This window comes from Orbilia oligospora (genome assembly GCF_000225545.1).
Source record: "Orbilia oligospora ATCC 24927 unplaced genomic scaffold scaffold00075, whole genome shotgun sequence".
NCBI classification, from domain to species: domain Eukaryota; kingdom Fungi; phylum Ascomycota; class Orbiliomycetes; order Orbiliales; family Orbiliaceae; genus Orbilia; species Orbilia oligospora.
In genome coordinates, this window is record NW_011645632.1 from 15,420 (window position 1) to 29,119 (window position 13,700).

Consider the following 13,700-nt stretch of genomic DNA (forward strand, 5'->3'; position numbering starts at 1 on the left):
TTTACCATATATCATCATGTAAACCATACGCATACTGCGAAGTAGATTCAACAAGAGCAATATCGATTTCTTCATTTTTACACTTGGCTTTCCTCTCCTCTCCTCTCAAGTATAGTCCCTCTAATCGACATAATGTACAGTCCCCCAACCGCGCCCGGGATAGCGGTTACTTGAACTGGCCAGTACAACGTGACAGATATATCTTCCTTATGCCACTACTAGTTATTTCTGGTCTCTGAAGCAGTCGAATAACAATTCTTCAATAATAAACGTGATGAAATAAGATAAGCTATAGAGGGAATTATCTGAAGAGAATAGAATACATTTTGGGTCATGGATGGCCGTGACTATCCAGAAAAAATCTTGGCTTTTGAGGCAATGAAATCCGAAGACACCGCATACCTGCCACTAGTCTCGGGTCCGGACTAGGACCTTCTCGATCGAATGGATTTAGTTTTGTATCGGTGTGTCGAGCTATTTGCGCAGCTAAACCTCTTCTATAATCTGCGGGCATTTATTCTCGCGGCATAGATATTTAGATGCGCCAGTGCTTTCGTGAGATCATTTATTATTGAGACCTCGAATCAGTTGCAATTTGGAAGCGATCGTTAGGTACTGGGGCGGCTAGTTTTGAGAATCAAGGTTAACGTTATAATAACTCGATCGCAATGGTAGAGAAGGCAAAAGGGTTGGGAAAATTACCGATTCCAATACCATGACTTTTTTTGGTTTTGGCTTGCCCGGACAAACGTGAGTACCACCGGAGGTTCTGATCCATTGTCCACAAACTGAACACCGGTCTACCATTGAAGGTGATATCGGGAGAAAGGGAAGTAGGAAGAAGGTTAAGCTATAAAATTGCACAGTTTGCCTCGGTATATCACTGGGAGGTCAAGTTTTTTTTTGCAACGGCCAAGCTCAGCGAATTGGAAAAACGGTGAGTTGAATGAAGGGAGTTTCTCAGCCTTAATATGATAGATTTGCAGTTTTCTCTTAATGATTTGACTTGGTTTATAATACTTTTTCATTCCTTCTACCCAACAGAATTGGGAACAGGAATCGAGATGCCCCCAACTCCGTCATTTTTCAGCCTGTAGTTATGACCGGGAAATACGTTCGTGTTGTATTTCAATTTTAGCTCTAATTTTAACTTTTTTTCGGCTGTTCTAATTTCGAGACTGACTTTTTTCTTGAAATTTACCAGTCTCGTAATCAAACTGTGTGAAATATACTTCACTTTGGTCTCTTAAACTAAACAACACATGGGGGCCTACTCACACCTTTCTTGATTATTCTAGCCGACAAGCTCCACATGATCTAGCAGGTGCGAGTCTGCCTTTGGTGCAAATGCATTCGCATTTTAACCGTCCGTTCTGAGTAAAGACATTATCTCCGAATTCGTAACCCTTGTTGCCAGCTCTTATTGCACAGTAATATCTTTAGATTATGTGCCCTTGCGTTATCCTAGTCTCGGTGACCCTTCTTGTGTTGGGCGTTATCCCTAGGCTCCTCTGTCTCGATGCTAAGTTACCGTACAGCACCGCGCTGATCGTATGTAACACTCGTACGCGCACTCCGATCATCTAAGTTTGCTCCGCTGAATCAATTGTACTTACATCAAACTTTTTTTTTCGAAGTCTAGTTTGAGACAACATCAAACCCTTGATCAACTTGGAAAGTTTCTTGAATGAAAACATATAAATTGTTACACCAACTCTATTGTGGTATGGAACGATGGACAAGAATTGAACCGAGGATAGAGCCGTTGCATTGGGCTCGAGATACATCGATATGCTCTTGGGGGTGTCTGACTGATTGTGTTGTATGTTGTTTGGTGGGTTAATCTCACAGCAGCTCTCAGAGCCAAACAGTCTGCAAACAAGTCCATGCTTTTGGCCATGGAGATCTAATCTCAAATCATATCTTCTCCCGAATTTCTCAATAGCAAATAGTCACTTCTTGTCAGCACTAAGAAACCAAACCCGACTACTATTATCCCCAGTCTACACGAGCCACTATGAATCCTTACGAAGCAGACCCAGCAAACGTTCCTGCTGATGATCCTTATGCTGATGTACCTCTTTATGGTCGCTACCTCCCCCGGCAAAACGATTTCCGTCCGAAGACCGATCATATACGATCATCAACACCAGAATCACTAAGATACTGGGAGTCTGTCTTAAAACACTTAGACTCGTCGACTTTGCTATATGAGGACCCAGATGACGACGCAAGGGATGTCTTTGCGTTCGGCAGCATCATTGTCAAGTCGAGCCACTTGAAGTCAACACTGCCCATGCGTCAGTACTCTCTGTCCGATGAAAACGAACTCGCTGCAACGAAGGTTGTTCGAGGCGCCTTGAATAGAATGGGAATTGAAGTCCCAGAGATTATATTCGCTGGGAAGGTTAGTACGGCTCCAGTACTTTTTTTTCCACAGCTACAAAATGAATGGTTAACTTAAAAAGAGTCTGAGGGTAGGTGAACGGGCGCGATACCTTGATACAAACCCGCATCTCCGGAGTGACTCTTAATGTCGCATGGCCTTATCTAAATGCTACCCAAAAAGCATCATTTAAGTCCCAGGCACGTAAGGTCTTGGGGCAATTCCGAAATATTTACTCGAACTCCAGTTCTAGTTTACCGTCATACTTGGTGCCAGATAACGACCCTGTTAAGCACCGCAACATCACAGAGGAAGAAAAAAGTATCCTTTTCGGTAAATACAGAGATCATGCTTTTGACGGGAAAGCTATCCGAGAGGAAGAGCGGAGCGAAGATTTTTGCCTTATGCACAACGATCTTGGAACTTCAAATATCATTGTGAATCATGATAGGATTGTCGGTATCATCGACTGGGAAATGGCTGGGTTTTTCGGCTTGAAACGAGCTTGTGCTGTGCACCAACAATGTCGCACTCCTAAGCGGGAAGATTTCGCAAATCTTAATCTTGAGGAGGAACATCTGGCAGATCTTACGTATTGGTATGATTTGTATCAATTGGATTGATTGAACGAATTTTATAGGGTAATTCAACCATCAATCTCTATTATATCCTATTTCGAGTTCAGATGCAAAAACCGGATATAATATTACATCTCATATAATTCTATTATAGAACCTATTATACGAACTCGAATAAGTACTCTACGAAATTTCATAACAAGATATCTACTCCATTTGGAAATAATTATTGAGGCCTCTAAGTAAACTAGTTAGCGGTTTAGCTATTTCCCGATAGAAATACTAATATATTACAGCTTTACACATCGCGCGCTGCGTTATCTCTCATTATCAACTCCCATTTTCTTCTGCCCAAGCAATTGGGTAAAAAATATTGATGTTGGATTTCATATTTTAGTGTAGGCGGTCTTCATGATGCGCCCCGTAGCTTAATTGTTTGCTTGTGCAATAGCAACTAGTAAACAGGTCGGAGTGGTTACAGATTTACGAGACGGTGATTCTTTTAACTATTCTTTTAAGCTTTCTATTCTTCTTAACCTAGAGTGCAGGAACCTTGCAGCTACTCCCCCCAGCCCTATTCCAAGTAGCTGTAAATTTGGAACTCTTAGTAAATTAAACGGTGCAAGTTCCGTATACAAAAAAAATGTTGGTGAATATGGCGTTCTAAATGTGTCTGATGTTTTTATATATATATCGGGCAGAAAAAGTAGACCCTTAACCACATTTGGTAACCACTCAACCTATTTTGGACCAAACCAGTTACCCACGCATTTCAGGGACTAGCCCGTAGGTTAGTATTCCCAAGCCAGCTTGCACATCTTCAAGCTAATTCACAGACTAGTTTATAGTCTGCTGGTTCACAGTCTGCTGGTTTACAGTCTACTAATTCATAATCTACTAGTTCACAGTCTGCTGGTTCACAAACTGCTAGTTCACAGACTGCTAGTTCACAAACTGGAGGTTCATAAACTGGTTCACAAGCCAACCAGCACATCTTTAAACTAGTAAACAGACTAATAAACGAACTGGTAAACGGGCTAATAAACGGACTAGTAGACAGACTGATAAACGGGCTAATAGACAGACTGGTAGATAAACTGGTAAATAGACCGATAGATAAACTGGTAGACAGTTTACCCGCCTGCGAACCAGCCCACAATCCAGCCAGTAGACCAGCCAATAGAGCGTATAGACGCCTGGTATAACCGAAAGCAGGTAAAGTGGGTTTTAAACATGGTTAGGGGGCCCACTTTTTCATTCAACATATATATAAAAACATCTGACACATTTGGGATGCCATAGTGAAGACCAACCATCAATTTTAACTTTCAATCACAACACACCTGACGTAGTTACAAAGGAAAAGAACACAACACAGTGTATTCAGGTCAGATTCGGGCTAACACGTCGACAAAACTCAGCCGCTACTACGCACAATCTAGCCTCGTAAAAACTGCACCTGGACCCAATTTCACATTTAAATGCTCGCCTTCTTTCTTTGGAAAGAATGGTTTTCCTCCACGAGCATCATCAGAGGTTTTTTGAACTTGTCGACTGTTCGAATAATATCCGCTTTATGCTCTGCCTCCTCTCGGCCAATATCCTCGTTCTCCTTCAGCCAACCGTCTATACCGATCTGAGTATCTTCTACGCTTGTCCGAACCCAATTCTTACACATTTTTTCAAACCGGCCTTGAATAGCTTCAACCTCCTTTTTTATGTCGTTGGCAAGAATGTCGAAAACACGTGCTGTTCGAATGTAGTCGTCAAAAACCTTTGTCATTCTCTCCAAAGCGCCAGAACCTAGGGACCAGCGTTTTATTTAGCACTGAATCGAGGTGTAAGGTTAAGTTGCGCCAGACCTTTCCCCTCTGCAATGGCTTTTTCGTATCCAGGACGCAGGAGATCCGTCAAGTGATCCGGGAGTAAAAAAAGTCGGCGCACAGGTCTAAAGCATCAGTCGAGTAACATTAGACCGGGCACTAGAATCGGTACCTTTGGTCATCAATCAGCTGGCTGCAAAACTTCATCGCTACAGCCTGAGCACGTTCAATTCGTGGTGTCAAGAACTCTTCAAGCAATTTAATCGATGCCGCCCGACCCTTCGGACTACTCTCAAAGTTTACGTCGATGCAGCCTGTAGGTCAGAATCGTCCATTTAATGTTTTCGCTGCGGATACTTACTCTGCCACACCACTTCAAACTCTTCTAGGAGCTGCAGAACCTGCAAATTCCAAGCTTTCAGGTGGTCTTCGGTCTTCGTTATAAATGCTTCCCATAGAATGTCAACCTCGGCGCCCAACGGGGAAATGAATTGTTCATTGAGATTCTTCAGCTTTCCAGTAGATGACTCTCCATGGTGTAGATACGCGGATTTAACAGCTTCTATTTTCAGTTAGAATTAGGATGCGCGACCAGAATCCATGTTTCGAAACTCACGAAATCTGTTTTGCTATTGAAGGGTTAGTGCTTGTGAACAATATTTTGGGGTCTCAGGTGCTCGTATATACCTTGACCAAAGTTTCATGCAACTGTAAAGAATGTTTCTCTCCTTTTACTATGACAGGGGCTAGAAGATGTTAGGACTGGAAATACAATAGTATACTCCTATGATACCCACAAAGACTGTCCAGGAAAAGTTGCACCTGATTCCGGATATTCGTTGCAAAGACAAGCGATTCATTATTAAGGCTCTGATATCATGACGTATTCATACGAGGTTAGTAAAAACTCCGATAAATGTTATGGGTAAACAGTCTTAAGTACGAACATCCGATAACGCCATAAAAGCTTTATTCATTTCGGTCTTTGCTTTCCGCCTTCCCGTTTCGCTCATACCTGTACCATCATTGCTTGCAAATAGCCTCGCCAGAGCCTGTATATCCCAGATACTTTGTACAAATTGCGCTGCCAAAGCCGACTTTTGTTCTAACGGCGCTGAAGCACAGTAGTCCCGCAGCATTGGTATCTGCGTTTGGTCGATGTTCATGATCCCAAGCCTCTTGCGCGGCGAGAAATGCCCAAGGTAGTGCTTGGAAGATGTCACAAAACACCTTATTGAAGTATCCTCGCTCAGAAGTTTGGAGTAAGTTTTAGATATCGACTCAACGGCATATTTGTCTCGCGCCTCAATGCATAAATTTTGGAGACTTTGGCAAGTTAGTGAGGCTCTAAAACAACTTTGGGGAGCTTACCTTGTTTCAAGGGCTAATATCTCCTCTTTGACGACGTTTTGACGCTTCTGCCTATGATCCCTTTCTTTTTTAGCTAAACCTTTCAAGTAAATATAAGCCTTAGAGCCCCTAACCTCTCTGAGTCTAGGCTCAAATACCGAGCCTCGATTTCGTTATTCAACGAATGGTATTTTTTACAAAACTCCTTGTCGTCTTTGAAGTCCTCAGCTGCATCACTAGGTTCAAAATGCTGACCTAGTCAGTTCGCAGCGGTTTTATCGAAGATACATTCATGGAGGGTCTTACATCACTGCAGGTGCAGACAATGGTTAAATGCCTTCTTCCATCATGCTTTAACCGTTTTATGTAACCCTCTCTAGATAACTCCCCAGTCGTTTCGTCGGTCACAGCTCTCGTGAGCCTAGTAACAACAACTATCTCATTTGCTTGGGTCATGTACTGCCGGGTAACTGCTGTCCGCGCGGCATTGGAATCCCGAAGCCCGGGTAGGTCTACAAGTATCGCACCGGTTTTAAGGGCCTCGGAATCAAGATAGAGCCTTTAAATTAGCCCTCAACATGTTAACAGCGAAACGAGGTGTAGCTTTAAGCGGCTTACTTGACGACTTTAACAAGTGGCCATAAAGTCGTCTCCTCCTCCTCCCTAGTTGTAACTGGCACCAAAGACCGCATGTATTCAACTACTTCAACCCGAGAATTCGTCTCAAGATTATAGGTCCCGAACTCCAGATTTTGGTGTGATTTATATAGCTCGTCAACTCTTTGCGGGATATCTGCAAAATTAGATATACCAGGGAAGAGAGCCTTGAGTTTGGCGAACGCAATCTTTTGGGCGTCCGTGGTGGAAGGTTTATTAGGAGACACATTTGAGTCTGCTCCGTCCACATCATGAATAACAGCACGCATCTCGGATTCCAATTCACTCTGCTGTAGAAACTCTGTTTCAACACGGTAGCCTTTCTTACCCCCTTCTATTTGGCGGATTTCAATTGGAAATGAGGTACAAGCATGAAGGCCAGACTGACCTGTTAGCTTGTTTACTTCTCTGCGTGAAAAGAGCGGCGGCCTTACAGTTGGGAGAATATTGGGCTCACCCAAGACAGCAGTCAGCAGTTTTGATTTCCCTGTAAGGTCTCAGAAAACGTCAAAAAGATTTCAAAGACATCACTTCGTTAACATACCCACACCACTATCGCCTACAAAAGCCAGCACTGCGGTTGCCGAAAAGTCGGCCCGTTCAGCAGCCTGTACTCGCTTCAAAATGTTTTCACCCTGAACATCGAGCAGCCCACTTCTTTGCATGTGTTCCAATGGGGACTTTATCTCTGCTAGGAATCCCTTCCCCTCCAACAGGATACGATTCAGCCGTTGTTCAGTCTCGTGTGGAGAAACTTTAGCCTCTGCCGATGCAGCCCGCGTATGCAGCCTTGAACTGCGGGCAGGTGGTCGCCGGAGCTGAGCAGGATATGAACCCACATGCCATTTGAGCCGACCTGTACGCAAAAATCTATTGGAGTACATGGTCGTTGAGATTTGTAACAAGAAATTGAGGCTGAGGCCGCCCAGCCTCCGACGCGTCGACGTGTCAAACCTCGGAGGTTAGGATAGCAATTAGCTCAATAACGACACTTGAGACACGGACTCAACCTCAGGCAACCTCAGGCAGCCTCAGGCAGCCTCAGGTCAGTACGAATTTTAAGTATGGCCGGCAAAAAAAGGTCTAGAACTTGGATTGCCGGGAACGAGAAACCTAGCCTAGAGGTACTGGTAGAACAGTTGTGAGCTCCTTAGCTCGGTACCTTAAAACTTAGTCTGCCATGATATCACCACCAGACAACACCTTCCTATGTTGTATTTTCGAAGCTACTATTCAAAACTTACCTAAGCCATAAATAATGTATGTACCTACTTACCTTACTGATACGGGGTTTAACTTTTCTTACTGGCTCGGGCCGTCTATTCATAAAGGAGCCGACGGGCGCTAACTAACTGTAATACACACCAGTTATGCACATGCTCAAAAATTCCATCCGATATCCGCAGCGTCCAGGATCTTCCAACAAATACGTCTGGTATGAGGCCAGCCAGATACACAATTTGGTTCCGAGATGCCAGGCGGGCCAAATACTTAAAGCATACTCAGCATTAAATCTCGACAGCTACGTAAAGTATAGCTATAGTCTCGACGTCTTGAAGCCAGCTCGAAGCAGGCAATTATATATATTAATATTATGGGAAAGGAGATCGCAACGCAATGCGCCGCTGAAATAATTACAACACGGAATGGACACCCACCCTAGAATTTGTATTTTTGGGGATGCGCTGGGTACGAGACAGAATGAATACACCAGAATATTAAGACTGGTGAGCTATTTCAAACAGACCTTTTCGAAATTGAGGCTGGAGAACATATTTTACTCTGTATACGGACTAAATTTCTGGCGACTAGACCGTGCTGATACAAATACTAAATACCCTTAAATGAAAACTACTTGCACCATGACGCATTGAGCACCCTAGGTACGAGACAAACCTACCCCAACGGAGATTCAATTCTCGATTCTAAAATTTGTGACATCAAGTTCGGCTATCTCTAATGAATGTTGAACATAATTTAACACCACAACGTTGAACCAGCAATACAAAAGGTAACACTCGCGGATTGAATTGGGGGCAATTCTATAATTCTACAAAATTTTTGAAGAAGATTCTCCATTGACGAAATTGTGTGAAGTTTTGCAATCCAGCTTAGATTCGGCAAGAGTGCACATAGGAGGGGATTTTCAGAAGGTGAATAACACCATTCATCCGCCGATAGGACCGATAGGCACTCTAAGAGAAAAGGCTTGATAAATTCTTTTACGCATTCATAGCTGTAATACCGGTACATCTTGTGCTCCGGCTTTCCTAGCGCACCATATGCATATATATATGCCAACTTCATGATTATATAAAAATGCTTGAGATAATTTCAGATTAGTCCCATGCCTCCGTCACGGTACCTCTTCGGGTTTGACAGATATCTACACCTCGGAAAATCGCAAGACCTTAAGTAAGAAGTCTGAACATGTCAAATTAATTATGAACTTATAACAGTATAACCAAGTTATTAAAATGTTCAAATTTTGTGTACAAATGCCACCTGGATTCGAGACTATACAAATGGATGCATGCATGCGGGAACATGTTAGCATGGTAACTCAAATAAATCACTTCGAGCTTATACCTCCAGCCTCACGACTAAAATCATCAATACCCCCCACATTCTCTTCGACCCCACCTACCGTATTCGAAGCACTCTTCAAACCTCCCACTAATCGCTTTCGGCGTCGGACAAAGGTCCAGGCAGCAACCAAAGCTGCGGCTAAAAGGACGACACCACCAATAGTTCCGCCTACTATCGCACCAACACTTGTAGACGACTTCCCCCCAATAGATCTGTCGCCTCTGTTTGAGCTATTAGACTCAGTTGACAATGGAGTCACAGGTCTAGACGGAGACCCAGTTACCGATGGCTTGCTCCCTTTCGGGCCGGACGTGCATTCTAGGTTCGAAATATCGACGATGGCTTGCTTTTCAATAGCTTCGTTTCTTACAGCAGTACAGTCGAGCTCTACTGACGAAACGACGGTTATGAGTGGAGCTTTTATGCCAACCCCATTTTGTAAAGTTGGAAAAGTCAGACTGTAAGTGCAGAAAGGGTTAATTTTAGCGTATCTATATGAAAGCTATCCTGAATAATGTAGCATACTTATCAAATTGGCCTTGTAAGGTGATGTATTGCGATACTTGGGAAAGTTTCGGGAACCAAGTCTGAAGGTCGAGCGAAGTCATGTAGTCGTTGTATTGGAGGGAAAGGACGTCCAGAGTGCTCAGTTCAGGGAAAGATACCTCAGAAAGGACTGAGTTGTTCGCAAAGGCCAGGTTCGATATACTTTCCACCGCTCCAACAGAAAGACTTTGCAGCTTACCGTTGATACTAATGGTAAAGCCGCCGAGTACAGAACGTAGTCGAGGAAGTGATAACTCCACCGTATCTGTTTGAATGAGGCTGAAATCTCCGCCAATTGTAGTAAGATCCGGAAAGGCGGCACTAGGTGATCCTATTCCTGCAAGTATGACGGAAGATTGGACGGAAGTACTAGGAACAGAAAAGTTCCCTAAGAGCTCCATTGAATATAATTGGATTTTATTTGCTGCAGAGGGCCAAATGTTTGGAATCGAGGATATGGAAGTCGCTGTAATATTGACCGTGGTAAATTTGACTCCCCCAAGCTCTAATGCATTGAGTGAATACAGGCTCTCGATAGTGAGGGATCGATTCCCTGCCGCAGCGCTAGGGGATACATTTACAGATATCCTCCGAATGTTGGGGCTCCGAATGAAGACGATATCGTTATCATCAGGAATTCTGGATAAATTAAGGTGGATGTTGTCAAGAGGAGAATCTGAGAGTTCGAAGAACAAGTCCGCGCCGATACTAGATAGTTTAGGTATCTCCAGTTGTGATAGCCCGGAAGACCGGATCGTGAAATCCCCTAAACTTCCTGGTCAACCACATACACTAACTACTAAAGAGAGCAGCTTGCTTACCTGTGATACTCGTAAGAGAGGGTCCCTCGAGGGTCTCAAGGGCAGGCCCTCTCAGGTCCAGGTCGCCGCCCACTGTTCGAATGCTTCTCAAATTTACCGTCGTAACGGATGAATTGTCCGATAGAGTAATGTCAGCGGCCACCGTACAACGGTCAAGAACGGACTCAGCGGTGGCATCGAGAAGATCACCACAATCTAAAACATTAGAAAGCTTAGATACGCATAACTGCCTCGAATTCCGCCCTCATAGGAAACTTTTACATACCAGCTTGTGCGACAGCCTTTGGTAATACAAAGAAAAATCTGAAGAATATTACAAAACTAAATCGCGATGTCAAACCACTGCCTGGGTTCCTCGGCATTATTGCGCGCAACCTTTGGGCTGTGTGATCCTCCAGTGTTCTCTAGTGCAGCCCTAGCATGCCGACAGCGCAAAGCCGTGATCTGATCTGGTCCAGGAGCTCGATTTTTTGATTTGTAACTAGTAATTAGAAGGCCTAGTTGAACCGAATCCAATCGATTGATCATAGCACCCGCCCCGAATAGCATGAAATATAATCAAGCAATCAATTGCATCTGCGGCTGAAGTTACACAAAACAAATGATTTATCTAGACCAATCTAGACCAGCAGTCTCGGAGATAGACTATATCCGAGTCAACTCGGTCTTATGGGCCCTAAGAGCGGTCATGTGTTGTTGTTGTATTTTTCAACCCTGAAGCAGTGGAGGAAAACCCAGGCTGCAGCTGTTAGGCTGTGGACTTAGCTTAGAGCTTGCTGACACTGGAGCAACCATTTAGTTAGTCCTACGGCATCAGAGAGTCTATTTTCTTTAGAGACAAGTTTGTTTCCAAAGCGGGCACAACCATTTCTTGTCTCGTCGCCAGACTCCTCAACTATGAAACTTTCGGACTTTTGCTTTCTATTTCATCAATTTGAAATTGCGTGAAGTACTAATTGATGAACTAGACACGCCTAGGCCCTATACACCTCAGTAACATCTTTTTCTAACCACAGCCCCCAAAAAAACTCGAACTCAGGTTCATTAGTCTTGAAGGTGTTACTTTGGTGTGTATGGAGGATCGCAAACCAGCAAGCTGAAGCGCTTGACATGAAACAGCCAAGTTAGCGAAAGTTCGATCGTCTGGTCGCTGTCCAGCGCCTTGATGCATGGCAGTGCGGCTGAAGATCCAAAGGCTGGGCTATCGCTTCCTTAATAGGTGGTTCGCAATGAATAAGTTAGAAAAACTCATAGCATAGTCCTACTGAGCTGTTTTAACTTCTACATCAAATGCTTATATCTAGAGTTACTGGATCTTGGAATCTTCCGTTCTACCGATTGTCGATTCCAGAAAGGCGCTCCCAAACAATGGCCCGCTTATTTCGCCGATTCGAATCCGAGCCCGAAGTTTATGAACTCGAATTTGGTGAAACTTTATTTGGTTTCTCCAATAAACAGGGGGGAAAGTTGGCTGTGTGCTACTTTTACGATTCCGGTCAACCCATGGAAGCTGCTTTTTGGGATGAATTCTATCAACGGATTCTCCGCGCATACTCAATTTCGCTTAACACGAATCTTTTTTTCGTTACACGCGGGGATTACTTGAGAAATAGAAATCTAGCCTACGAGTTTGACAACATACCGGCGTTTTGTATTGCTTTACGCATTGTTAATGCGGCCGATAAGGATGTGGAGAAGAAGGTCAGGGATTTGATTGAGAGGACCGCGAAGATTTCTCCGGATACGACCGTGCTGCCGACAGCGACAAGACCAACAGAGGCATTGGCAAGCGCTTGTTTGTGCACACCGACCCAGTGCAAGTTCACCCTTCCTTCGTACAATCGTTGAACACCACCATGCATCGCTTTCAAAAATAGTATAACATAAATGTAGACGTCGTTAATTTTGACTTATACTACAGACCCAGGCATCGAAAAACGGGAAATCTTGAATCAACCACCCCCATTTTCCTTTGCCTTTACCTTTACCTCAAAATAGCCCTGGTGTAGGGTTTTCGTCCCGCCGTCATGTATTCCATGCAGGTGAACATGGAAGATGGAACTGCTCGTTTAACACAAGGCCGGGATGGGCAGTGGGTTTGCTCGCTCGAACCTTATGAGCACGAAAATTTTCGATAACGCCGGAGGACCCAGCGAGCTACTGGCATTTTAGATACTCAAGTTAAGTATATAAAAAACATACAACTAGGACTCGCAATGGGGGGGTTAAGACAGAGAAGAAACATATGTTTTTATCTCTCTTTAGGTGAGAGTTTGATGCCGCTAGAAACTTATGTAGGTGCAGACTAACTATACAGCAGCCTGGTCTCGTCAACCAGACAACACACAGCCTGATGGTTGTATGTGCAAGAATATGGCTTCAAGCACGGTTACTGCAAGACATCAGATACTATGTACACTCGATTAAAACTTTAAAAATAATATTTACACCCTCTCGATTCTGCTCTAAAATATCGATCTGTGGTATTGAAGGTCCGCTTCATGGCAAATTTGTGTGATGTAATCGATTTTGGGAAGAATGTAACTAATGCATGTTTATCTCCACATCCATGGCATGGCACACGGCATTGCATTGCATATGCCCTTAAACTTCGACATTTCTTTTAGCAAAACACCGTCCTTGCATTGGGCATCGCCTAGCCTAAAAAAAACTCTGACGCACGGCCCAAATACTAATTAATTACGAAGTCTGAACGGCCCTGATGTCAGGTTCTAGCAGTGCGCATGTCTAATTTTCGGGATCTTGAAGTTCTGGTTCTATAGGTAGGCTTGATCATTAATAAGCATAGGGTAGATGTAACTTATTATATTGATATTGATTCCATCTTTCACATTCGACACACACAGCATGCATATACAGTAACAGTAAAATCCTCGAGCCTATACCTAAGCCGATGATACCAGCCGGACCCCACTTCGCGAAACATCCG

General features: G+C 43.8%; 4 protein-coding genes across 4 annotated transcripts; 2 read left to right on the forward strand and 2 right to left on the reverse strand.

The window, feature by feature from the left end:
• Window positions 1–2,017: 2,017 nt before the first annotated feature.
• Window positions 2,018–3,009, forward strand: AOL_s00075g3 (uncharacterized protein; the record flags this gene model as incomplete). The annotated part of the gene is made up of 2 exons (XM_011122314.1): window positions 2,018–2,407; window positions 2,482–3,009. 2 exons carry the CDS (start codon window positions 2,018–2,020, stop codon window positions 3,007–3,009), a joined length of 918 nt encoding a protein of 305 aa, XP_011120616.1.
• A 1,432-nt stretch (window positions 3,010–4,441) lies between these two features.
• Window positions 4,442–7,678, reverse strand: AOL_s00075g4 (uncharacterized protein; the record flags this gene model as incomplete). Its single annotated transcript, XM_011122315.1, has 13 exons — window positions 4,442–4,767; window positions 4,827–4,912; window positions 4,960–5,101; window positions 5,149–5,349; window positions 5,404–5,416; window positions 5,475–5,533; window positions 5,585–5,657; window positions 5,735–6,113; window positions 6,159–6,209; window positions 6,272–6,387; window positions 6,444–6,696; window positions 6,756–7,281; window positions 7,339–7,678. The coding sequence occupies 13 exons, from the start codon at window positions 7,676–7,678 to the stop codon at window positions 4,442–4,444; spliced, it is 2,565 nt and encodes an 854-aa protein (XP_011120617.1).
• A 1,688-nt stretch (window positions 7,679–9,366) lies between these two features.
• AOL_s00075g5 (uncharacterized protein) lies at window positions 9,367–11,112 on the reverse strand (the record flags this gene model as incomplete). Its single annotated transcript, XM_011122316.1, has 4 exons — window positions 9,367–9,841; window positions 9,909–10,695; window positions 10,751–10,945; window positions 11,016–11,112. The coding sequence occupies 4 exons, from the start codon at window positions 11,110–11,112 to the stop codon at window positions 9,367–9,369; spliced, it is 1,554 nt and encodes a 517-aa protein (XP_011120618.1).
• A 1,006-nt stretch (window positions 11,113–12,118) lies between these two features.
• Window positions 12,119–12,598, forward strand: AOL_s00075g6 (uncharacterized protein; the record flags this gene model as incomplete). Its single annotated transcript, XM_011122317.1, has 1 exon — window positions 12,119–12,598. One exon carries the CDS (start codon window positions 12,119–12,121, stop codon window positions 12,596–12,598), a length of 480 nt encoding a protein of 159 aa, XP_011120619.1.
• Between the last annotated feature and the right edge of the window lie 1,102 nt (window positions 12,599–13,700).